This window comes from Anopheles moucheti, chromosome 3, assembly GCF_943734755.1.
Source record: "Anopheles moucheti chromosome 3, idAnoMoucSN_F20_07, whole genome shotgun sequence".
Classification (NCBI taxonomy): Eukaryota; Metazoa; Arthropoda; class Insecta; order Diptera; family Culicidae; genus Anopheles; species Anopheles moucheti.
The window spans coordinates 72,959,874-72,985,575 of NC_069141.1; the positions used below are offsets into that span (position 1 = coordinate 72,959,874).

The window sequence follows — 25,702 nt, forward strand, 5'->3', positions numbered from 1 at the left end:
AGAGATCAGAGCAAGATTGTCATCAGTACATCTCGAATCGATGAGCCTCGATTCCGAATTCCCTTATCGTTGTCTGTGATCGTCTCAATTACTCTAGAGCAGAGGTCTCCAAACTACGTCTCTTGAGAGTCTAAATGGCCTTCAGCTACGGTAGTTTCAACCAATGCGGCCCGTGGACTGAAAAGTTTGGAGACCCCTGGTCTAGAGGGAGTTGCACTCTACAACAAAGAACTAATAGAGCAATTAGAACCACTGATGGATACACAGCAATCTGTCTGCTGGATACATCAGCAATCGGCCTAATCCCTATGCCTTAGATAAGAGTTTATTTACCTCTCGTTTTAATTCTATCATTATAATAATCAAACACACCAAGTAATCATCAACACAGTCTAACAATATACTCTAATCATGCACCAGTACTTACTACACAACATGCGATATGCTCACGATCGTTAAAACGGCATGGTCCATTGATAAGTTAGGCGTGTGTGATAGTGATAAAGGGAAAGTTCATTCTCTCCGGTTGAGCATGCCCTAAACCACCATTCAACCACACAACAGCTGACCTTGAAAACTATCGCTCGCTTATCGTGCCTACAACCCCCGACGTTTGGATGCATGAGAATTAACTGACCGGCAGTGTTAAAGTTAGTTTTGCGGTTAGTTAAGAGTTCAGTTTTGAAGTTGTACACCATCAGATAGCTTCGCTATCGAGGCTTAACGAGGAGTGATTCGAGAACATGCAACATGAAACTCATTCGACTTTTAAATCAAGTGGAATGGAAATGGAGCTAAGGTTTATTTCTAAACCCAGAGAAGGCATATTACACTTTGTTGAGGATATATAAATAAACTTGAAGAGAAAATTATAAAAGTGATATATTAAATAATTAAAAAAAAAAACTAGCTTTAGACGAAATCAGCAGAATATGAAACGGAAGACAACGTTGATTTATATGACATATTTATATCATATTAACTTACTACCTATATCTAACTACCTTTATTCCCACGACATTTACACTCAATCCACGTGTGCACGAGTAAATAAGTAATCTCATATGGATTTTTGCTCATAATTATGGAGGTCCGTTTATTAAAATTTCAAACACACAAAGCATCGTACAGGGTCATATATCATCATGCAGCACCATAATTTAAGAACGTGCTATAACCGTATTTGTGAAGCGTATCTTCACCGGTGTGACGAACATGTTGACGTATGGTTTGGTGAAATCGAGCAAACTTCCAACCGACCCAGCGGTGAACCGATCGAACGGATAGCCCATGCTGCGCGCATCCGGATAGCGTCGATCTCGCAACCCACAGAACGAGTGGGCATCGTTGCAGTTAACGTTCCTGTGCGGGGCGAAGCAACCAATTTTAAATTCAACCATTCCTGGCTGGAAATATTTTGCTGTCGCAAAACTTACTCATCGAAATCCTCCACACGATCCTGCGTGTAATCCGACACCATGACGAAAAAGTCATACTCCAACCCTTCGGGTGATCCTTTCGGCAGCAGCATATGGTTCGGCCAGCCACAGTTGCAGAACTGGAACGCTTCGTTGCGTGTCAGCGAAGAGGCGGCCACATTCCGGAACGTTCGCTCGTACGGAATAGTCACGCTGGATTGATCCGAACGTCGCACGATCGTGTTGGCGCCCGCATTAACTGAAAGAGGACACAAAATGGCTGTAAGCATATCGTCTAATAGCGACCTCCGCTCCAGACAACGTACGGGTAACGGTGAACTTGTCCAACTCCACCATCAGACGGCGCTGGTCACGGAACGGTAGCGTTTGGCTGCGTTCGTTCGTTTTCGGACCGAAGAAGATACGGACCGTGCCGCGCCTGGTACCACCGGCACGGTTGTTCACCCGAATCCGGTAGCTGAACGGTGCGTGCTGGATGTGCGTGAACGTGGCGAACAGGTTGCCCTCGGGACCAAAGTCTAGCCCGGTGCCAAGATTCACCTGCGATCGCTGCCAGAAGGTGAGCAGAATGTTCATCGGTGCGTTCGTTTTGTTGAGCTGAATCTCGAAATTGTCCACCGCCACATCGTTAAAGGAGAGCTGGAAGTGAGGAGAGTGATGTTGAAAGTCGGATGCTTTACAGTGGCTGAGAAATGGCCCACTACCTCTTGCCCGGTGTACGCCGGCAGTCGTTGCTTGTGGCGCACGAAGATGTCGTCGATGTGCTGATGCCAGCGATAGAACACCGGATCGCGCATCGCCGTCGTATTGTCACCGACCACACCGAAACCTTCCAGGAACGAGTTGTCCGGATCGTGGATGTAGCCCAAAATGTTGTGCCCATTATTGTGCAGATCACCGTAGTACTGCAGGTTCACCGATAGAGCGCTCGCTTCCACCATGTTGCCCAGCAGATCAATTCCGTTGTCGTTGTCCAGCGGAACACGCTGATCGGTCGACTGTTGGAGAAAGAAGAATGGTGATCAAGTTCCAATAATTCCCACAGCCAAACAACTTACAGATTGAGCGTATCCATTATCAATTGCTTCGATAATTCGTTTCGTCCACAGGTCCATATCAGCGATCGATACAATGACTCCGTCTTCAACCCGGTTCAGATCCTGGTTTGGGCGGTACAAAAATGACACCAGAGAAGTTTAATAAAACATCCGATCCAAGTTCCTTTCGACCACAGGAACACCTACTCTCAACGTTTCATTGGGATGCCGCGCAGGATAAGAGCGTCCATCGGAGCTGCGCGTTATCTTAGGAAAGTACCCTTCCGGAATAGCCTCGCGGAAGTTCCTAAGCGCGGCCACACGTGGCAAACCGTTTGCGTAACGCTCCGTGTTGTAGCGGGCCATCGTTTGCTGGTGCATGTAGTAGAACAGCTCGCCGCGGCGATCCTTGCGCACGATGCGATCCGGTCCGCGGGCCGGATACACCAGATGCCAGTGCCAGTGGTGCAGGTTCACACCGATGTCCTCCCGCCAGTACGCCAACCGCTGCTCATCCACCCGATCCGAGGCGGTAAAGTTCATCGGGATCTCAATCGCGCGCCGATCGCCCTGATCCACCAGCGTACCTTCCTCGCGCAGCTGGGGGAAAACGGCCGGATCGATGTAGCGGTCGGGAAACAGCTCCAGAAACGTCGGTATCTCGACGTCCCGCGTATCCGTACGATGCATCAGCGCCACCGAGAGCGCGTACTGAAACAGTGGCCCATTCACACGGTCGCGCGCGTACACGGCAATGGCGCTGAGCGCGTCCGGATTGGTTTGGTTCAGAAACAGATCGATCAGCTGGCTGGCGACGCGCTGGTGGCCGGGTTGAAACACGGAAAACCCACCCCGACGGCTAATCGTATCCGCGTACGCCAGATCCGGCGCCGTGATGTTAGGCAGCGGAATGCGCGTTTGCGCGTTCGTACCGTACCGGTTCTGCAATGCCGCCCCGAACGGACGGTAATGGTCGGTAAGGTAACTGTCCGGCACATCGTAGTACAGTTGGCCATTGTTTTTCGGCACAAACGTTGGCTCGTACGGGCGCTGCAGCAGCCCCCGGAAGCGCGTATTAATGTCCGCCATGCTGTGGCGATTGAAAACGAACTCGACTCTTCAGCACCGTACGCGAGCACTTGTACACTGATGCAGCAAGCTGGACTACAAACGTGACGATGGCCACCATCGTCCGTTTATATGCGAAACGCTCGCTGCCCAAAATGCAACGATAAACTGGCCACCGCAAATAAACAAACGCTCTTTATCGTGGTTATACACCGCCAGAAGGGATATCGGTCATTTCGCCTACATTGGGTCAGCGCGCTACGCCACTGACCGGTTCGGGATGGGAGTCAAGGAATGGACAAATAATAAGAACCACTGCCGATTCCGATAATGTTCATTCATCCAAAACGATAACGAAACAGAGTTCCAGGCACAGTAACGAGTGAGGTTATTGAGGGGTGAAGCTTTATTTATCATTCTCACTGCACCAAACTCTTACGGGCTCAAGTGCGTGCAATTACGGTGTTTGTGAAGCGAATCGAAACCGGTGTCACAGCCATGTTTCTGTACGGGCGCGTAAAGTCCTGCAAGGTTCCGACGGTGTTCGGTGTGAAGCGATCGAACGGGTAGCCCATGCTGCGAGCGTCGGGAAAGCGACGATCACGCAAACCGCAAAACATGTGCGCATCGTTGCAGTTATCGTTTCTGGCAGAAGGAACAAACGAAACAGAAGCGTTAAGAATCATCATTTGCACACATGAACCACATTCCGTTGCTGCTTACTCGTTAAACTCTTCCACCCGGTCCTGGTTGTAGTTGGAGATCATTACGAAAAAATCATACTCCAGACCGGCCGCCGATCCTTTCGGCAGTAGCATATGGGATGGCCATCCGCAATTGCAAAACTGGAACACCTCCGTCCCCGGTTGGCTCGAGGCGGCGATGTTTCGGAACGTTCGCTCGTACGGGATAGTTAAATTCGATTGATCCGAACGTCGGACGATGGAGTTCTGTCCGGGACGCACTAAAAAAAAGACATCATTTACTATCCAGCACAAAATAAAATGGCCAATCGTGCTCAAGACTTACAGTCAACGGTGAATTTATCCAACTCCACCATGTGACGACGCTGGTCACGGAACGGCAACACCTGCCCGCGTTCGTTCACTTTCGGGCCCAGAAACAGTCGAACGGTACCACGTCGCATAGCACCGCTGTTATTGTTCGCCTGTATCCGGTAGCTGAATGGCGCATGTTGGATATGGGTGAACGTCACGAACAGATTGCCCTCCGGCACGAAATCTAACCCCGTGCCGAGATCAAACTGGGACCGCTGCCAAAATGTTAGCAGCACATTCTTCGGTGCGTTCGCTTTGTTCAGCTGCACCTCGAAGGAATCCACCGTAATGTCGTTAAATGAAAGCTGGAAAACAACGAAAGTTAGTGAATTTGGCGATATTAAAAGCACAACAATCCTTACATCAGAGTCTGTGTATGCCGGCAGTCGTTGCTTGTGGCGCACGAAGATGTCGTCGATGTGCTGATGCCAGCGATAAAACAGCGGATCGCGCATGGTTGTCGTTAGATCGCCCATAACACCGACGCCCTCCAGATAAGAGTTGTCCGGATCGTGTATATACCCCAACATGACGTGTCCGTTCTGGTGGTAATCGCCGTAGTAGTTGAAGTTGATTGAAATGCTGCTTGCCTCCAGTAAATCCCCAAGGATATCAATTCCCTTGTTGTTGTCCAGCGGAATGCGTTCTCCATTCGTCTAAACTCCCAAAAAATATAAAGCATTGAATTTCGTACGTCAGGGCTCTTCTTCGATGTTAGATCTAATGCAACGGGGGGTCTAGATCAACTGATCGAGATGAGGATATCTTCTGCATTTTGGCACTACAATTATCGGTGAATTCTGGTAGGTCTTAGCTCCATCTACCCGTAAAGCTAAAAGTAGTCAGATATGATCTCAGTAGTCTAGTAGATATAGGTAGTTATAGATACAGAGTTGGGGCGGCCCGATGGCATGATGGTAGCGGCACCCATCTTCACACGAACGGGACCGGGCCAATCCCTTGTAGCAAGGACTGACTATCCGGCTACGGGGTAAAATAATTCTAAAAGGCCAGAAATGACAGGCCTTATCAGTAGGGTCGTTACCGCCAAGAAGAGAGAGAGAGAGAGAGAGATCTCAGATAAGCCACAGAAAGTAGCAAGAATTACTGTGGCACACTCGCACAATCCATCATGAAGATAACAACTTAGAACTCTCATACAGTAAGCTTAATCTTACCGCCTGCGCGTATCCATTATCGATTGCTTCAAAAATGCGCTTTATGGAGACGTCCATATCTGCCAATCGGACCGTCGACTCATCCTCAGTTCGATTCACATCCTGAAATTGAAGAAAAAGATCGTCTCTCGATATCATCAAACTTTTCGAAACTCCGAATTGGGTAATGTAACCTACCTTCATCACTTGATCCGGATAGCGACACGAATAGGCCCTCCCGTCGGAACTTCGCACAATCTTCGGGAAGTAAGCTTCCGGGATGGTTTCCCTCAGCTGGCTGAACGATCGTGTCCGCGGCAACCCGTTGGCCCATCGTTCGATGTTGTACCGGGCAATCGTCTGCTGATGCATATGGTAGAACAGCTCACCCCGTCGATCCTTCCGCACAACCCGTTCCGGACCCGTCGAAGGGTACACCAGATGCCAGTGCCAGTGGTGCAAGCTAACGCCGATATCTTCCCGCCAGTACGCCACCCGCTGCTCATCAACCCGGTCCGACGCGGTATAGTTGGACGGGATGTCAATGGCGCGTCTGCTACCCCGATCCAGCAGGTTGCTTTCCTCGCGCAGCTGCGGAAATACGGCCGGATCGACGAAACGGTCCGGGAACAGTTCCAGAAAGCTCGGAATCTCAACATCCCGTGTATCGTCCCGGTGGATAAGTGCGATCGCCAGCGCGTACTGAAACATTGGCGCATTCACGCGATCACGCACGTATGCCGCCATTGCGCTCAGCGTGGTCGGGTTGGGTTGATCGAGAAACAGTTGTATCAGCTGGCCGGCGGCCCTTCGATGGCCGGCATTGAACACCGAAAAGACACCTCTGCGGCTTACCACATCCGCAAACGACAGATTCGGTGGGGTAATGTTCGGGAACGGCACCCGCTGTTCCGCGTTTGTGCCGAAGCGGTTCTGTATCGATGGTCCGTACGGGCGGTATTGGTCCGTAAGGTATGCATCCGGCAGATCGTAGTACAGCTTACCATCGCCCTTCGGTACGAACGTCGGCTCGTACGGTTTCTGCATCAAGCCACGGAACAGCGTATTGTTATTAGTCATCGTACGAATGCAACGAACCACGGATCGTGTTTAGCCTCAACTTGCTTAGCCTCAATCTCTAACTGACCCACTGCACCAATTGTGGCCGCCTTATATACATGCATAAAATAGTGCGCGCATCTTTGATGGTGCAACAATCAATCTCTGTGGTTTCGTGGCGAAGACTAGAACGCCACAACACGCTAGAGGGTTGTCCAGTTTATCTGCAATCTTGTTTACGGATGTTAAGTTCCCCACCGTTTAGATACGAACGTTTCACGAATCTATCAAGGAAGTATACGCTACCCGCCCATCGCAAAGCTACCGCTCCGAACCGTTACAGTGTAATACGCTCCGTATGGTTTCATTATTATGGTTACTAGTTGTATATGTTTATTGAATATTTGCTTCAAGCAATACACTACTCGTTCAACACAGAAATACTGTTCCTCTGAAGACTCGGTTGGCTCCCACTCTATGTCAAGCGTCGTTACTTAACCGCCTAATGTTCTTACATACGTCCGCCTGCCTAAATCGTGTTTGGTGTTTCTTTTGTTTAAAAGACTTTTCAGCTAGTAAAGCGCAAAAACTGTTGCGTGATAAAGCGGTAAGCATAACTAAGGACGATCCTTTCCGTGTGGTTCAAAACGTTAATGTTAATAATACTTTCGCTAAGTAGCACAACCGCTTTATCGAGCGCTATCCTCGACAAGCGATCCTTAAACCTGATACTTTGCATTGCAGTAAGTTTGTATGTGGTAACGCATAACGCATAACGGTAACTAATACTGACGAAAATGTTGCTAGCCATGCGTCAAACACATGTAACGCACGTTAACTAAGTCCTGCCTAAGTCGTTAGCCTAATGGGACAGCTTTAGTTCGCTAGCACGGAAAGGATCAAATAGGAACTGGAAGGTTCATTGCTGGTCCCGTCTAATGTGCCTAACCTCCAGAATGGCGAACCGTACACATAATAGAAGCATCAATCGCCACCGTCTACGGAATAAGAATAAATGCATTGAAATTCATCTACAACACCATCAGATTTCGGGATAGTTGTTGTCATTTCTCTGGTTTTACGTTTCCAAGCGCTTGGCATGAACTGTCCCCGGGACAGCTTCACTCGAACGTTCTCGCATTGGCCAACTTCGGCATCCGACGAACGGTACTTCCGACTCGCTAGTTAAGCGTGACGTATTGAATGAAGTCCGAGAACAGCTCCATCGAATCTCATAACGATAGATCATCGTCCGGCTCGAGGCAGCTGAACAGATCGTTAAGCTGATCATCGCGACGCTTCGTTTTGATGACCGTTGTCGGTGGTTTGTGCTCCTTGCGTTTCTAAAATGGACAAAAACGAGACGCAATTAGTTCTGGGGGTTCAACAAAAAAGTGTCATTAAATTAAATCTTATTTGGTGGGGGAAAAATGGCAAATGGACAAATGTTTGACTTCCTGTGAATGTGTCACACAAAAACCCCTGTTAGACACAGCTTGGATTGTATAGAACATGTATAGTATCTAACATAGACTTTAGAGATGTGGTTTGAGTCCAAAATTAACGAAACCCTCGACAGGAGAAAAATGCCCAGAAGGATATCTCGCCCTGTAAGAAAGACCAATGAAGCAATCTCTTCAGAACACTGGACATTTTCGTAGCGAACTCTATTCTCCAGCCTCTGGTGGATTGATCATGTCATAAGAATGGCAGCAGACGACCTAACTCAGGATAGGCCATTGTTGTGGTTTTGAAGGACATCCACAGCAGGATGTAATTAAGCCATCAAATAAACGACCCGACGCAGTGAAACCCAGTCCAATGTGATTGCAATAATGTTGGAATTTATTATCCATCTTAGATATCGGGGAAAGGAATTAAGCTAGAGTTCTTATACCGGGAAGAGCTTGTAGTCTCCACAAGTTTTGTCTATTTTGTCGTTCATGCTTGGACCAAATTCCCTTAATTTCGCAGGAGCCTTTCGCAGGTCCAAGGGAAGTGTCCGTTTTTGGCTAGACTGAATCACAAATCATATAAAAAAAGAATTTCGATTCGTAGGATGTTGATATTGGATTCAGGAATGTTGTTCCATGTTGGAGTCCACCCCGGGAGATACTAAAAAAAAAATTCGTCTGAACAAATTAATTCTTGACCCTCGTAACCAGAGAGACTCAACTTCTTTGTGCTGATCCCTCCGGAAGACCAACAACGGATAGAAAGTTAACAGCATGCACATTTAAAAGCGAATATGTGTAGTTAAAACTGACATCAGCATCAATACAAAAAACGGGTTCTTGACGGTGCAAATGTGTATTCGAACTTATGGAACACCCTGTAAGAAGATGAATCGAGAATTGTTATCAAAAAGGATAGTTAAACAGTTGGGCTTAGGAGAATTTTTTGTTGGTAGTGTTTCTAGAACACTAAACTTAAAAAAAGATGCACTTTCCGGCTTACCAAATCATTTAGAGCTTTCATTATTAATTAAATAAATGTGAAAAAGCCCTAACATAAGAAAAATCGACAGTATGATCCACTGGTGTAGCATAATAGCAAGCAAAGGCGACGAGCTGGGCCTATATAGCCCACACACAGTGGAGGATCAATCCCCTTGGAGGCCCAGGGCGGAATTATAGTTGGGGCCTCTAATTTCAAAAACGATGCAGGAGGGAAGGGGAACATTGAGGGGACTTGAAATGAGACAAGGCGAAAAGCGCAGTGAGAAGGGGCCTACTCCGCCTACCGTTTGATCCGCCGCTGGACCGTTCCTAATCATCTTCTTCAAATGGACCGCCAGGGCCATCACCATCTTCGAATACAATATCGGAACCGGCTAAATCACCACCAACACCAGTTACCACTGCACCTGTACTCTTCTAAATGTAGCTACAATCATAGGTGCGCCAACTTCGAGAAGCTGCACGTGGTGGAATTTACAACTACAGCATCCAAGGAACACTTTGCCATCGAATTGGTTCGCTCGCTGTGCTTCCGGGATATTTGCCATGCAACACTCAGTTTTACTTCTTCGATCTTAACTTAACTTAACAAAACACTCAAGCACCAGCATTTGGTGGTGGACTTAATCGATATTGTCTGTCCTGCAGCGAGTATTTATCATACGCAATCCACTAACATGGATGTTCAGTCATACGTATGAACGCATGTCTGTTCGCGATGAGCTGCGCCTTTGCCTCCTTTCACGTATACCAGGTATTGACCAGTGCCGGAACAACACACCGACTGCAGGTGAGATGGGTCATGTGTGTTTGGGATGATATCATCGGTAGCACGGAATATACACGGGAGATTGTGCTGCAACATCGTGTTTGTGATGTGTTACAGCATCCTTAAGGCCAGTGTATGAAACCAACCAGATGATGCGTCCACTACAGTACCCGATCCTGTTTCCACGGGGTGAAGCCGGTTGGACTCATGGTATGTTTAAGATACGTCGCCGAGGAAGACAGCCGAGACCATCGAGCACGGGGACAGACACAAATAGTGGTGCCGTCATCAATGAGGATGATGCCCAGATGGAGCCGAATGCAGAGGAAAATTCATCCAATCAAATTACTCCACGTAAGTATGCCGCGTATATATTGCATATCCTGGCGGGAGATCGCTCATTCTCTGATGCATTGTGAAGGGTAGTCACCCGTCATACGTTTTGCAATACAGAATGAGCGAGTTACTAAGTTGTGAATTTCGATTTTTTTTGTTTATTTATTATTTAGTGGATTGTTTAACATTGTGTATCCCTTTAAACAAACAACGCAAATATTATATAACAATAATAATTTGTGTTATGCTAAATTTGAAAACTAAAATGCTAGGTCAAGTTTTAGTGTTGAAAGACTACCTCCATGATCATTCGCTAACGTCGATGTTTTAGGCAATGAACAAAAATTAACGGTTGATTTCTGCGGTGAGCTTCTACTTACTAAACTTTTTCAACAATTGATCATGTTTTATAGCATTCTTTAATCCATTAGGTGCAGAGCCACGAGAGTTGACAAAATGCTGACAAATTTGTCCATTGGCCAAATCAGCTGGTCAACTGTGAAAACCACTATAGCGTAGCCGCGCACACAATTGTTTTCAGATTTCCGACACCAGGAAAGCATGTTTTTCACGAGGTGGAATAAATTTGCGCTGCAGGTGAAATAACCTGCAGCGTGGAATAAATTTGCCCATCAATATTGCATTGCATACTATCAAACCCGTGAGAGCGTTCACTAGTTTAAGGAAGATGGATGAAACCGAGAGCATCCTTCATTTCGCTCAAACTTTCCATGGGCTGGTACGAAATTCCATACAAAACCCGCTGTTTTCAGATTCCCGATACCAGGAAAGCTTAAACGGAAGAGGTAGCACCTTGTACAGTAATTTTGCTCGAAAACCGCCTAAAGGTATGCAATGTTTAAACAATAACTTTCCCGTTGGTCGTGAAAAATTTCTTCGAAAACCACCAGTTTTCGAATGTATAGTACCAGGAGAGCATGCACGGAAGAGGTAGCTCCTGGTAATTTTGCCCGCCTAAAGGTATGCAATCAACTTGCAATGCAATGCGCCGTAAGGTATGCAATGTTTATACACTAACTTTCCATACAAACCAGCTGTTTTCAGATTTCCGATACCAGGAGAGCATGTTTTTCAAGAGGTAACACCTGGTACCAGCAGAGCAAGATGGCGCCCAACAATTCATGAAAAGTTTCATGAAATTATTTCATGAAATATTTCATGAAATATTTCATGAAACATTTCATGAAATATTTCATGAATGAAATTTTCATGAATGAAATTTTCAGGAATGAAAATTTTATGAATGAAATTTTCATGAATGAAATTTTCATGAATGAAATTTTTATGAATGAAACTTTCATGAATGAAATTTTCATGAATGAAATTTTCATGAATGAAAATTTTATGAATGAAATTTTCATAAATGAAATTTTCATGAATGAAATTTTTATGAATGAAATTTTTATGAATGAAATTTTAATGAATGAAATTTTTATGAATGAAATTTTCATGAATGAAAATTTTATGAATGAAATTTTTATGAATGAAAATTTTATGAATGAAATTTTTATGAATGAAATTTTTATGAATGAAATTTTTATGAATGAAATTTTCATGAATGAAATTTTCATGAATGAAATTTTTATGAATGAAATTTGTATGAATGAAATTTTCATGAATGAAATTTTTATGAATGAAATTTTTATGAATGAAATTTTTATGAATGAAATTTTTATGAATGAAATTTTCATGAATGAAATTTTTATGAATGAAATTTTTATGAATGAAATTTTCATGAATGAAATTTTTATGAATGAAATTTTTATGAATGAAATTTTTATGAATGAAATTTTTATGAATGAAATTTTCATGAATGAAATTTTTATGAATGAAATTTTTATGAATGAAATTTTTATGAATGAAATTTTTATGAATGAAATTTTCATGAATGAAATTTTTATGAATGACATTTTCATGAATGAAATTTTTATGAATGAAATTTTTATGAATGAAATTTTTATGAATGACATTTTTATGAATGAAATTTTTATGAATAAAATTTTTAAGAATGAAATTTTCATTCATAAAAATATCATTCATGAAAATTTCATTCATGAAATATTTCATGAAATGTTTCATGAAATATTTCATGAAATATTTCATGAATTTTTCATGAAATTTTCATGAAATTTTCATGAAATATTTCATGAAATATTTCATGAAATAATTTCATGAAACTTTTCATGAATTGTTGGGCGCCATCTTGCTCTGCTGGTACCAGGTGTTACCTCTTGAAAAACATGCTCTCCGGGTATCGGAAATCTGAAAACAGCTGGTTTGTATGGAAAGTTATTGTATAAACATTGCATACCTTACGGCGGAAATTTGGTTGCAAAGTTAGTGTATAAACATTGCATACCTTACGGCGGAAAATTGGTTGCAAAGTTCGTGTATAAACATTGCATACTTTACGGCGCAGTACCAGGAGCTACCTCTTCCGTGCATGCTCTCCTGGTACTATACATTCGAAAACTGGTAGTTTTTGAAGAAATTTTTCACGATCAACGGGAAAGTTAGTGTTTAAATATTGCATACCTTTGGCGGTTTTCGAGCAAAATTGCTGTACAAGGTTCTACCTCTTTAGTGGATGCTTCCCTGGTATCGGAAAACAGCTGGTTTTGTATAGAATTTCGTACCAGCCGACGGAAAGTTTGAGCGAGATGAAGGATCCTTTCCGTTTTATTGATATTACTTATTAGCGATCGTTCTCACGTGTTTGATAGTATGCAATAGCAATTGTGATGGGCAAATTTGTCCCAAGCTGCAGATGTCACCTCTGGAAAAACATGCTCTCCTAGTATCGAAAATCTGCAAAACAATTGTGTGCACGGCTACGGTATAGTGGTTTTCACAGTTGACCAGTTGATTTGGACATTGGACAAATTTGTCAGCATTTTATCAACTCTCGTGGCCCTGCACATATTAATGTGAATTTCGATCGTTCGATTGATTTTCGCGTATTAAGTTTGATGCTCCAAGTTTAGGTCAGTTGTCCGTGCGTCAAGAAATCCTAGAATTATTGGGCCGATCTCTTCGGTCATTGTGAAGATACTTGCGATCATTTCGTTACATTTACACTTGCACATTTACATCAGTATGAAACACACTATGTGTTCTTCAGGCACAATTTGATAGTCAGTAGCAAATTATAGGTTTACAACACCACAAAGCTCTCACAAATTTTTCTCAAACAAACTGAGTTTTCAATGCAAAAAACGAGACCGCTTTCAGCACGCACGATATCGCCAACCATGTTTTAGTCAAATGTTACCGAGATTACAACAATGTAGTTTGAACAGTATTCTACACGGGGATATGATGAAGTATTTGGACAGTTTGGGATGGGTGGACATAAGCTGGACCTACAATCCAGCTTCGATTAAGTAATAATCAAGAAAAACAGAAATGGTATTCCAAGAACCATGAGGTACCAAATATCAAACGGAAAAGAGAGTTCTAATGATTGCAATTTGATTTTATTCATATTCTATGACAATGCATATGTCGTAGTACACTGACACATTGTGTCGGTTATAACATCATTACCGGCTTGCAAACTTGCACAAATTGTGACGATCGAAATACTAAACACAATACTTCACCACAATACTGTTCCGAAACACGTAGGCTGGACATTTTCACGGTTCAATGGGGGAGAGAAAACAATACCACACCACGAGTATCGCAATGGCAATAGCTTGCGAATATTGCGGAAGTGAAAATAAGCATGGTTTCTATTCTAGCATCTAACGGTAGGATCATTTACGAACAGATGAAAAAACCCCGTTCAAGAAATAGAATACATGAATAGGTTGAAGTAAAAGGGCATATAAGGGTTCACGGGGCTGCCAGAAGGTGTATTGGTAGCGCACCCGGTCTGCACAAGACAGAACTACGGAAAAATTTCATCAGGACCACCAAACCTCCGTACGCAGCACTGACTATCCTACGGGTAAATAAAGTCAAAAAAATAGAAATGGCAGGCTTAAACATCCTGAAGATGTCGTGCCGATAAAGAAGAACGAGTTTGAGTACACTGCATACTTCTCTTGCGTAGCCGTGTAACCGGGCCGATGTAGCTAATCAAATAGAAACAAATGTTTTATATAACCAAGGATATTTTCGATCAATTGTTTACCTTTTTAATTAGATTTTGTGCTATAAATTAACTCTGCTGCTAAATTTCGAAAAATCGCACAATCGGCACAAGTTGTTTGGGGCCCCCAACACGGCGAGGCCCTAGGCGACCGCCTACTCCGCCTACCGTTTAATCCGCCGCTGCCCACACAACAAAAAATATGTCGCAATTTCAATATTTTCCCCTCAAAACTCGTTCTTTAAACTCTCAAAGTATACGATCAGTATCAAACCAATGTGGAGAATTAATTCATTTTTAGCAACCAGATTCGTTGTGATGCATGCCCTTGCTCAAACTCCCTAGCACTGAAAGGAATAAAAGGACAAGTTAACTGTCATTTAGCGGGCTGAAAAAAACGAAAATTTTACATCCGTTTGCCCTCTTAATGTCCTCCCTCTAACGCTACACTACTGTTGCGTTGTTGTTTTTTTCTACACTCTCTGCCCAACAATTTAAACAATCGTTACAAAACAACTCTGTGCCAGTCGACGCACAGAAATGTAATTTAACGGTTCACTGATTGCGCAACTTTTATTTAGCCCTGCGGAAAGCGAAATCTTTCGCTGGGGGGAAAAAAGTGTCCAAAACAGCAAAACAGCAGGACCAAGAAAGAAGGACCGTTCAAGAACGTGACCAAAACAGAGTTGCTCTCAAGCAAGAGAACTTCTCTTATAGCATCTAAAAGTTTGAAGTGTGACGAGTAAACCATGGCGCAGAAACGAAAATAGTTGACCGTGTTATGCGACGGTTGTTTTGTAAATCTCCACCCATATCTTGCCCGTTCGCACTTTGGCCGAGCAGTGCAAAGCGTACAAATCATACTTGCCGCAACACGGCAATGCCTTCCCGGCAATTGCCGTACACGTGTGCGCGTGACCTATTGAACTTGGGAGCGTAAATTTCGCATCGATGCCATTCCGTTTCAAATCCTGGCCATGCTGGGGGTTTAGGGTGGGGAGCCGTACGCAAATGTGTCAGTCGTAATGTATGCAGTGCACCCAATGCTTGGGGAAGCGTCCCATTTACCACACCGAATGTCCGAAAGATTTGCCAACACGCAGTTGGTAAATTCCCAAGCTTTGGGTGTTTTGTTTATCGATTAAACACATTAAATGCAACCGTAAATAAATATGTATTGATAGTGCCCTGCATTGGATGCGCTCCGAAAGGAGCGAGGGAGGGACACCAATAACAAAACCCCAAGCATTCTAATGATGCACTTGCCCGACTTGCCCTGATGCGCTGCAACCGAAATGGAGCGAGAGGCAAAGCAAATACAAACAGCACAACCGGCTCGGTATCGGCAAACACTCACAATCAGCATGGTGGAGGTCGTTTTGGTGGCCGATTCCAGGTCCTGTTCCTCGTTCTTCACCGAGCCGGATCCATTATCGCCGGCCGCTGCTGCTGCCGCCGCCCCATTCCTGCGCAGCTGCTCGAGCGTCCAGTAGTTCTTGCCGAAGCTGTCGATGTCCGTATCGTCATCTTCGCAGTAGTTTTCGTCCGGATTGATTTCGTCCAAATTCAACCCTTCCGCCTCTTCCTGCTCCTCCAAAACTGGGCGACATTTCCGGAACCGGAAAGGGGTTTTTTGCGGGCCAAAGCGAAAGAAAGAAGCAAAAAAAACAGTTCATTAAATAAAAAATTGTTCAAAAACACGGTTCAATAATTATGGCGCACAACCAAAACCCCGCGCCGAATTTCGAATTTGGGTCGGGTTTTTTTTTTGTGCCTGCGCGCTACAAAGGGACAAGCGTTGTCCCTTTTTTATCGTTAGATCGGGGTGCAGAGATAGGAGCATCCTTACAGTCCCGTATGTTGTCAACGTCCTCCTCCTCCTCCAGGCTGTCCTCGATGTCCGTGTCGTCGGGTTCGGACTTGATGACACACAGCGGACCGCCGGCCCCTTCGTACCGCTTCACGGTTTTCCCGACCGGTGGCCCATCCGGTTCGTCCTCGTCCAGTATCTCCGTCTTGATCGTGCTGAGCGTACCGGAGTGGCCCGGGGCCGCACCGGTCGGTACGAGGGTGAGGCGCCGGGGTCGCTGCTCCACCGACACGACCAGCTGCTGCTGCTGCTGCTGCTGTTGCTGCTGTTGGCCCGGTTTTTGGCGCTTGGGCGTTTTCGGTGTGGTCGTGTCCTCGGGCAGCGCGATCGGTGCGTTGTGGCGCCGGAACCGTATGATGATGTTTTTCCCGTCAATGACCTTGTTGTGATTGGCTTTGAACGCCTGGATCGCTTCCTCCACGTTCGTGAACCGTATGAAGGCGTACCGGGTGTGCTTGATGCGCTGAGCGTGACCGATATCGATGCGTTTCGCAGCGGGAAACATTTGCTTCACCGTCTGTACCGTCACCACGTTGGGCAGGTTGCCAATGAACAGCGTGTACGGATCGATGTCCTCCGGCTGTACCTGGTGTGGGGGAAAGGGGAAAAAAACAAGAGGTAAGCAAATGGAAATGCAAAAAAAAACCACACACACACACGGTAAAAAACGAAAGAATGCTACAGTAATCCGTATCACCGGTGGGAACGATAACAGCAATAAAAAAGAAAGCGCTGCGTACGAATGGTGCGAGACACGGAGGACCGTCGAGAACCTTGCGCACACGTTCGAAACGCAAATTTACATAAACCGCTCGCTGATTGCGTTATGATGAGGCTCGTGTGCGTGTGGTGCAGTTGCTTTGCCAAACCGAAGCGACCGAAAGGATGGTCCCACTCCCAGGGCTTAGCTCACCATTGTTTAGCCCTTTCAAGCCTCAAAATGCAAAGATTACTGTTGAAAGGATAAAAACGGCTTGCAAACACACACTCGCACACACACGAAATGTAAACACAGTCAGCAACAACAATGCTCCAGCAAAGCTCCACATATACAAGCAGCAGCAGCAGCAGCACATGGGAAAAAAGCTCCACATTCGACGTTCGAACGTCCGTTTTCCGTAAGGCACCGGAAGCAAGAATGCCAACAGGACATGGCAAGATAACGGCTTGTGGTGGGGGAGGGAGGAAGGGAGGAGGGCTTCAGGGGGTTTTGGACGCTTGCCAAATAATTTAACGCTCTGACATCAGAGACAGAATCAGAGTCAGTGAGTGTATGATAACAACTTGGTGCTGTCGGTGCACCCGCTTAAGTCGTTCCGGCCTCCCCTCAGTTGCCTGTGTTTTTTTTGTTTATGCAACCCATTTTGGCGGCCAAAATCGAGCATATCCGGACGGACGATATCACGGAGTGGCTAACAGCAAGCAAATATAACAAAAAAAAAAAAACAAAATAAAGAAACACCAAACTATCCACGTGGGTGATTGGACAGTTTTCACCGCTTGGCGCGGGTTAAATTATCCAGAGAAAAACAAACGAAACGAAACGGAATGAAAAAACACAAAACAACTAATCCCCCCCCTCTTTGCTAGGAGTCCTCCGCCACCGTGCAAGAGACAGCAACCAACGGTTTCTAAACGTTTGGAATTTTTGAACACTTGCCATGCTGTCCATGCACTCGACACAAGCCGGACAGCAGCGAATGAAAGCTAGTGATGGGAAATTCTGGAGTGGATTCATGAACGCCGAACTCCGAAGGCCAGAGACAACTTCAGATTTAACTCTAGGGCGAACTTCATTTTTTTACTCCGAAACTCCGAAAGATCAAACTCCGGAGTCAACTCCTGATTTAGCTCCGGATTATTGCGGAGCCAAACCTTCCGGTTAAACTTGTTACCAGTTTTCTATAGGTTTTTGTAATAGTTTTCCATTTGGACGGCAGCGTATCAGTCGACGGCGACAACCTTGAGGTAGTAGAGGAATTCTGTTACCATCACCAGCAAAATTCGATGACGCATTGTGCAGGGGAATCACCATCTGCTGAGATCCGAAAGTCTTCCGGTCTGTACGAAATGTGAGATATATCGCTCATTGCTCTATGGACACATGGTTCTCTATGGACACGAGTTTTGGACCATCAGAGCGGAGCTCCGGACCATTTTTGGCGGCGTGTTCGTGCATGGAGAAGGATAAACCACGAGCTTGCTTAGCTTTACGATGAACATCCATGAACATGGACATCCTGACGGAAGGCCGACATGATACGATGGCTCGAGCATGTTAGGACTCATGCCGGACTCATGCACGAGCCGCAGGAGGTCGCAGCGAGCTCGTTGGCTTGATCAGGTGAAACAAAACCTCTCGGAAATCGGGATTCTCCATGGACGACTCAGGACTACAGTCAGAGATCGAGCTCCCTGGAGAATAATTATTGACCGGGCCATGTCACGACGACGTGCTCCATCATGAGCAGGCCAACGAGAAAGAGAAAGAATAGTTTTCCAATTATTGTGCAGCATTTTTTCATCGACTTTTACATTGCTATCCAACGAGTTTTAAAATAATTTTAATTAAACCCTTTCAAATACCAAATTTTGGAGACTTTCTGGTGGTTCCTAATAGATTTCTATTTGCAATTCCGAGCTGATCTTTGCTATTTCCTTCAGATTACTTGGAGATTTTTGCAGTCCACCGTTTTTCTGGGTTTTTAGAGTAATTGTCGATAGGGATTTAGAGGAATATTCCATAAGTTTCATCGAATTTCTTGTCGTATTTAGTATTTATGCTGTATTTAGTGGCAGTGCGAGTTCTACAAGACAGTCCCCGATCGAAAATCCTATCAACAAAGTCAACAAACACCAGAGGACTAGATCTCTTTTTGTAGAAAACTGAAGTTGATTCGGAGTCAGATTGATCCGACAGCAGAAAATATTGGACTTTACCCAACACTACCATTAGAAACTGATGTAATTCCGCACGAGTGAGAAAAAGAGAGAGAGCGAGAAGCAGAACCTCAAAACAAGTGACCAAGCCTTCCTTCCCGGCTTTCTGTCCTGAACTGCTTTCTCTAGCCATTGCCAAACTGCTGTAGATTAAAGGACATTTCGGCTAACCTTGGCAGGAGAGCAGCAGCAGCCCAGCAAAAACTGTTTGCCAAACTGTGCCACCACTCGAAACCGATGGTTGGCAACTTTGCCAGTTGGTGACACACTGTTACACATTCTCATATTACCGTGTCGGCGTGGAGGTGGGGGGTACACATTGTTGAAATGGTAACCAACCCCCCGAACGGTCACTATTAATTAAACGGTATCATAAATCAAACCGATTCGTTTACACCTACCACCGAAAAGTAGTCCACCGGGATTACACTGCCATATGCACTAGGTATTGGCGTTAGTGTTCTGGATGTGCATCGATGGGGAAGGGGGTTTTGGGTGGTTCGATTTGCATTTCGCAGTCGCGCACATGTATGCATCAAAATTTGCATATCGGTGCCTTTGGAACTGGGCTACGGATTTAAGTTTCCCACTCCTGCCAGGTAATCCTCGGATCGGAGCTCACTGGATGCTGGAAGTTCTGGCAATGCTCAGGTGCTTCGTCTCTTCTTCCCCTGCCTTTCCTTTCATTTGATTATTCGTGTAAACGAGGTCAATTGAATGAACTGCAGCAGTTTACTGGATCAATACTTTCGGATAAGCTTCGCATCGCAAATGCTGCTGGATTGGCAATGCTGTCGATGGCAGTTTAGCGAAACGGAGAGAGAAATTGACGATTGACAGTGGAAATTGGCATCGCAAAAGGGGGGTTTCGCACACACCAAATGTGTTGTACGAGTTGATGAAAGGGATAAGGCTACACATGTCTGACCGTAGGGTCGATCGAGCTAGCTGAAGTTATCCAAAAGGCACGTGGTACGCTTTTTTTTCGGGTGGACCATTTCCACCAAACTCCACGCTCAGTGACACAACAGTGCATTACGAAACAGATCAATTTGTAAATGAAGTTCTATCTTAAACCATATCTCACAGTACACTAGCATATACATAGCGATGGTCACCAGAACACATAAATTTACATAAAATACACACACACATACTTCCCATACCGTACCAATCCAATATTACTCCGCACAACGACGGAGGGGGCCCAAAAAGTTCATTTGCAAGAACTTGAACGTTGGATGAAAGTTTTGCCGCTTATGGCCACTATTTTTTTTTCTAAGAGCTATTTTCCTCCCTTCTTTCCTTTCCTTTTCCTCGTGCCCGTTCTTCACGAACGGAAGGACACACCACTTTAGCCACTTTTTGCAAGTGAAACTTTTAATTCCGTCGTGAAGTGAAACTTTTCACCGAACCTGCCGAGGCGTTAACAACAATGGTCCGCAGCAACTCGATACGGTTCCTGATGTTGCTGCTGCTGCTGCTACTGCTGCTGCTCCGGATGACGGTCTCTGGCAGCATTACAACAACGGTTCTGCATAAGCCGAATCGATAAAGCAATTCTACGGGCTTTGCGTCCGCTTTTGCGGTGCCTCATCCGTACTGACTTCATGCACGGGACACACAGTCCACACAGCATCCGTTCGCGGTACTGCATTGGGGAGATTTTGGAGCTAAATTGGTTACCATATGTTTAATGCATCGAAATCATTTATGCTCATAAAAATTAATAAGGCTCACAAAGCTAAACGAATTAGGTCACACACACAGTGGGACAATACCAGACCCAGAGCCCATGGTGACGAGCTTGCCTGTGTTGGCAATATTTTGCCCAAGCAATCTTGTGCTCGCTGTTCGTTTTATTGCTTCAATGGCTCGTACAACATCCGATTGACAGGGGCCCGATGACAAGGGCATGCCAACAATTTGGACCGATCACCGATTGGATGAGTGATGGGTCCCGCTGGATAATGATGGAGATGCCCTAATGGGTGAGGCTTTAACCAACCCCCGAACCTTTTTCTAGAACACTCAAACAACCCATAACCATGCGGAAGCATCCCTCTTGGGTGGCTAATGCTGTGACAATGCGTACCCCGACGTACGTTTGGGGTTTTATCCAACCGGTGTTCGTCCGACGGCACCAGGGCTAAACTGCAAGCGCGAAGGAAAAGTTTCCCCCCGGGGGTTCGGTGCAAAAAGTGCAACCGCAGCTGCTTGCACACACACACACCCCGGAGGGAAGCGGCGAATGGCTGCTGGCCAGAATTATATATGACGCCCTGGACTGTTTACCGTCCCATCCGTTATGGATGAGGCTGGCGTATAACCGCATATTGGCGCATGTACCGTGATACCCGTGCGTCCCCATGCGGCACTACTTGGAAGCGTGTCCCTGTTTGCAGCCCTGCTCGCACACATGTGCCCAAGGCAACCAGTCAATACCAGTGCCGTGGACGTGGACGGCAAAACAGCATCCCCGTGCAGCCCGGGAGGCTGAAAAGCTAAACACACCCGTACGGTTGCGGTGAGCATTGTGTACAAGGTTTTTCGGCTTTTCCCCCCTTAACGGAAAGTACGGAACCAACCGGGATCTCCACAAACACACACACCAATTGTTTATGGCTCCTGCTTGATGAATGTATGCCGGAAAACTTTGGAGGAAAAGTTTCACCGGAACACTATTTGTACAGTAGCGGGTTAGAAATACAATCACTTCCGAGGCTGTGTGTACGCGTGGAGTGGTCGTTGTGGAGTTGCGTTATGAACGTTTTTAAGATATTAGAAGCAGCGAGTGCACTTCAATATTAGGATAGGTGTTAGCTCTACTACAGTGAAGGTTGTGGATCGTATCTCATCTGGTTGAAAGTTCTTGTATTTTGAGCAGATATGACTCTAGTAGGTACCGGGCGGCAAGGTTTCCACACAAACGGACTGGACCAAAATCTCATCCGGACTTCAATCCGGACGACTTCAAGAGAGATCTGTAGTAGGACGTTAAAACTGATAAATTACTGCTATAAATGACATTACCTGTCCTGTATTGGATGCTTGGGTTATTGTAATCTGACTTAGCTATTGTCGGACAGTGAGACCTGTGTATAGCAACCACAGGCTACAAGAGATTTTAACTCAGAACGAACTTGTTGTGAAGCTCCCGACTTTACCAAAAGACTTACTCTACTCCTCATTTTAGTAATAAGGCTAGCAATCCCAATTGTATCTTAATTGAAGGTCTGGTGCTTTTCCTAATACCCCGGAGGTTGTAGATGACGACTCTCGGTTGATGTGCTCCTTGTTTTATGAAAGAACTTCTTATAAGTCTTATTCCTCAAATAGATCTTTAGAAGATTATATATGAATCCTTACTGAGGAGTCCTCCTGAAGAGTCGACTTTGAAAAGCTTCATGAAACCACAGAGGAGTGGCGGATTTAGCCTCTTCTTACAACCATTTGTGGTTACTGATGGCCAGAACTAGAGATTCAGATTCATTCTAAGGCCTAAGTTCTAAGTTCTAAGGTCCTTTCGGATTCATGAATCTGAATCAGATTTACTCAACACTATGGAGGTCATAACATTCGGAAGACTTTCTACTGCATTTAGGGATATCCCCAGTAAAACAAAATACTATTCTTATACTCTCTAATGAAGGTGATTTATACCTTTATAAAATGTAGCTAATATAATGAATGTTTAAGTTGTGCATTGTATGTTCTACATATTTTACAACTTCCTAGCTATCTTGTTTCCAGGCCTAAGCGCTGGAATTGATACGTGCTCAATTTAGAACGGTCGATTAAAGCCCTTGACACGATCCAGTGAGGGGGAGCGTCTACTACAACTAGATCATGCTTGGTTCAGTTAAGATTTTTTGTCATATAATCGGGATCATCGTTCGCCATTGGGGGGGGGTCCTCAGTTCAGAGGAGTTTCGATTCCCGCTGTTCGATGTGTTGGACCATCTCGATCCACCTCGCCGACGTATGGTTGAAGGAACTTACATTCTTTTAAACCACGGCCACCAACAGTTGACTATAAGTATGAATGATTGCTAATTTGAACTTTAATGCAAATCACTTTCCACACCAAAAGAAGCATAATGTGTGGCAGAGTTGAATAAAATTACCCACGACATAAGCCTCGGGGCAATAATGTACACTCATGGCAAGAACCAGACCCTTGACTGGAAATCAAAAAACCATTGTAGAACACTGTAGAGACACGAGCATGGCGTGCAGAACAGGGGGGAATTATCTCACACGGGTCTGGTACGTGATAAACATCACACTGTTTTCCCTTCCGAAGAGGAGAAAAAAGAAAAAAAACAATCCTCGTTCGAAAGCTCTAAAAAGACAACACACTCGAACGTTGTCCCGGGCGGGAACTAACGTTAACGGTTGTTCAGCAAGGAAAAATGGTGAAGAAGTGCTCGATTATATTTCATCACACTTAATGGACTCGGCAGTACTTGTGAGGTTTATGGCACTGCCGCACAGAGCACGGTAAACGGTAGCTGATGATTGTGCCTTGCAGGGAGGCGCCACGATACGTTATCGTGATCCTGATTGTAGGCAAACACGTCGTAAATTTCGTCGCTCTCTCCCCAGCATTTTTTTTTGTTGTGGATACGACATTACGGGGAAGGGAAAACAGATTTCTAAAACAGCACAAATTTCTATTTACAGTGGCGGCACGGCCGTGCACATTGGCGAAGCAAAAACGTTAGAACACATTTGCCACCAGCGTTTTACTCACCACGGGCTTCTGATCGGCGTTGCGTGTCTTCCGTTCGACCATGATTTTTCCCGCACCGAACGGGATCCGTGCGATGTGCTTCATGACGCTGTCCACGTCCGCTTCCGGCTTCAAATGCACCACACAGTACCTGTCCACGAAGCGGCATGGTTGAAAAAAGAAATGGGAACACACGGAAAGGACAACAAAATAAAGCGGTTAAATGTGGAGCAACACATCATCAAACGAGCGGGAAGGGAGGGGTCTCAGATAAGCAGCCCCGTTATGCGGTAGGCCTCGGGCGGTTTTCACTTGTAAGCGTCAAGGATCTACCTTTGTATGGGGATACAGTAGACACGGCACAACACAGAAATACACACACACACACCACTGACCTTGGTGTTGCTGGCCGATGGAAAATCACATTCTCGATGCTGGCCGAGAAGCCTTGGACGATTTCCTTGCTGAGATGAGGGTCCGGGAAGCGTAGCAGCAGCACGTGTGGCTTCCGCAGCTGCCCGACCGCTTCCATCTCGACCAGTATCGCCTTCCGGGCATCCTCGAACCGCCAGTTCTTGTTCGGGTGCTTGATGGGGGACGTTTGCACCGACTTTTCCGCCTGATGTAGATCGTTGGAAAAATCAAACGATCTGCGAATGGAAGTGAACGGGTAAAGCATTACTCCGGGACCGAACCGAATCAAAGCAACACGGTAGAATCTTAACGCACACGACAGCAACTAAAACGCTTTCAACAAAAAAAATTATGCAAATCGAGGGAGCAAAACAAGAAAACAGTACATAAAAAGATGCGTAACTACTTACATGCGACTCTTCCGACGATGTTTGGCGCCATGCAGCAGGTTCAGCATACGTCGCGGACAGTCGGACATTCTGCGTGCGCTCAGCCCGGAGCAACGTCTGTCGGCCGCGCCGGTTCGAAACGGAATGCCTCGACCATCACCGACGAGACCGTCCTGGTCGAGCGAAAACGGTTGAATGAAATCGCGCGTCGGCAGCATCTCCTCGGCAAAGTCGGTAAAATCGAAGTCAGACGTTTCGAACCCGGAATCCACATTAAACCCTTCGCCCGCCGCCTTCCCCAGCATCCCCGGTGGCGCTGACTGCTGACAGCGGTGTGCTGCTGAACCACCAACACCGCCTCCGGTACCACCACCACTACCGTACAACATCATCCGCTTGGCGGTGGCGTGCGGAATCAGTGAATATCGGCTCGATACGCTCGCCCTGCACTGCATCACTTACGGGAGGTACGGGGAACGGGAAAATGGCGTTTTATTGGCACATTTTACAACAGATAAATCACCTTTCTGGCAACGGTGGCCCTTTGCTTCTTGCTCTGGTACGTGCTTGATTTTCGTGCACCGTGTCTACACTACCGTACCGTACAGGCGCGCTGTCCTTTCGCCTTCATGCAGACTCCTGCACACCCAATCACACACACACACACACACACGAAAAAGGCTACGGGACGGTTTATCTTCTCAGCGTGCTCGTTCTGCCACGCGTAATCGTTCTCTGTCGCTCGTCCTTTGTGCTTATGCTAAACGCGCCACGGTTGGGGTAGGTTTCCGTTTGTATTTACCACCCACTCGATCGATAAGAGCATAAACATCGCAAGCGTCTCCGGTGTGGGGT

General features: G+C 45.7%; 3 protein-coding genes across 3 annotated transcripts; all 3 read right to left on the bottom strand.

The window, feature by feature from the left end:
- Window positions 1–1,075: 1,075 nt before the first annotated feature.
- Window positions 1,076–3,565, bottom strand: LOC128304808 (phenoloxidase 8-like). Its single transcript, XM_053042046.1, has 6 exons — window positions 2,684–3,565; window positions 2,498–2,599; window positions 2,144–2,437; window positions 1,745–2,078; window positions 1,437–1,677; window positions 1,076–1,362 (listed from the first exon to the last, which is right to left on the bottom strand). The coding sequence occupies exons 1-6, from the start codon at window positions 3,563–3,565 to the stop codon at window positions 1,161–1,163; spliced, it is 2,055 nt and encodes a 684-aa protein (XP_052898006.1). The 3' UTR covers window positions 1,076–1,160.
- Window positions 3,566–3,927: 362 nt separating this feature from the next.
- On the bottom strand, window positions 3,928–6,901 carry LOC128304807 (phenoloxidase 8-like). The gene is made up of 6 exons (XM_053042045.1): window positions 5,958–6,901; window positions 5,781–5,882; window positions 4,965–5,258; window positions 4,574–4,907; window positions 4,268–4,508; window positions 3,928–4,189 (listed from the first exon to the last, which is right to left on the bottom strand). Exons 1-6 carry the CDS (start codon window positions 6,837–6,839, stop codon window positions 3,988–3,990), a joined length of 2,055 nt encoding a protein of 684 aa, XP_052898005.1. The 5' UTR covers window positions 6,840–6,901; the 3' UTR covers window positions 3,928–3,987.
- Window positions 6,902–7,197: 296 nt separating this feature from the next.
- LOC128302325 (uncharacterized) lies at window positions 7,198–25,478 on the bottom strand. Its single transcript, XM_053039120.1, has 7 exons — window positions 25,454–25,478; window positions 24,869–25,304; window positions 24,440–24,694; window positions 24,066–24,195; window positions 16,349–16,955; window positions 15,857–16,098; window positions 7,198–8,161 (listed from the first exon to the last, which is right to left on the bottom strand). The coding sequence occupies exons 1-7, from the start codon at window positions 25,476–25,478 to the stop codon at window positions 8,051–8,053; spliced, it is 1,806 nt and encodes a 601-aa protein (XP_052895080.1). The 3' UTR covers window positions 7,198–8,050.
- Window positions 25,479–25,702: the final 224 nt, after the last annotated feature.

What these genes read in the sequence shown, in the direction of transcription:
- LOC128304808 (XM_053042046.1), bottom strand. Translation starts at nt 3,565, where the DNA reads ATGGCGGACATTAATACGCGCTTCCGGGGGCTGCTGCAGCGCCCGTAC. An exon ending in GGACAAGTTCACCGTTACCC is followed by an intron (nt 1,678 to 1,744) that starts GTACGTTGTCTG and finishes GTCCTCTTTCAG; the next exon opens with TTAATGCGGGCGCCAACACG. An exon ending in CGTGTGGAGGATTTCGATGA is followed by an intron (nt 1,363 to 1,436) that starts GTAAGTTTTGCG and finishes CGCCCCGCACAG; the next exon opens with GAACGTTAACTGCAACGATG.
- LOC128304807 (XM_053042045.1), bottom strand. Translation starts at nt 6,839, where the DNA reads ATGACTAATAACAATACGCTGTTCCGTGGCTTGATGCAGAAACCGTAC. An exon ending in ATCCGGATCAAGTGATGAAG is followed by an intron (nt 5,883 to 5,957) that starts GTAGGTTACATT and finishes CTTCAATTTCAG; the next exon opens with GATGTGAATCGAACTGAGGA. An exon ending in ATAATGGATACGCGCAGGCG is followed by an intron (nt 5,259 to 5,780) that starts GTAAGATTAAGC and finishes TTGGGAGTTTAG; the next exon opens with ACGAATGGAGAACGCATTCC.
- LOC128302325 (XM_053039120.1), bottom strand. Translation starts at nt 25,478, where the DNA reads ATGAAGGCGAAAGGACAGCGCGCCT. An exon ending in CATCGGCCAGCAACACCAAG is followed by an intron (nt 24,196 to 24,439) that starts GTCAGTGGTGTG and finishes CTTCGTGGACAG; the next exon opens with GTACTGTGTGGTGCATTTGA. An exon ending in CGTTGACAACATACGGGACT is followed by an intron (nt 16,099 to 16,348) that starts GTAAGGATGCTC and finishes AATGTCGCCCAG; the next exon opens with TTTTGGAGGAGCAGGAAGAG.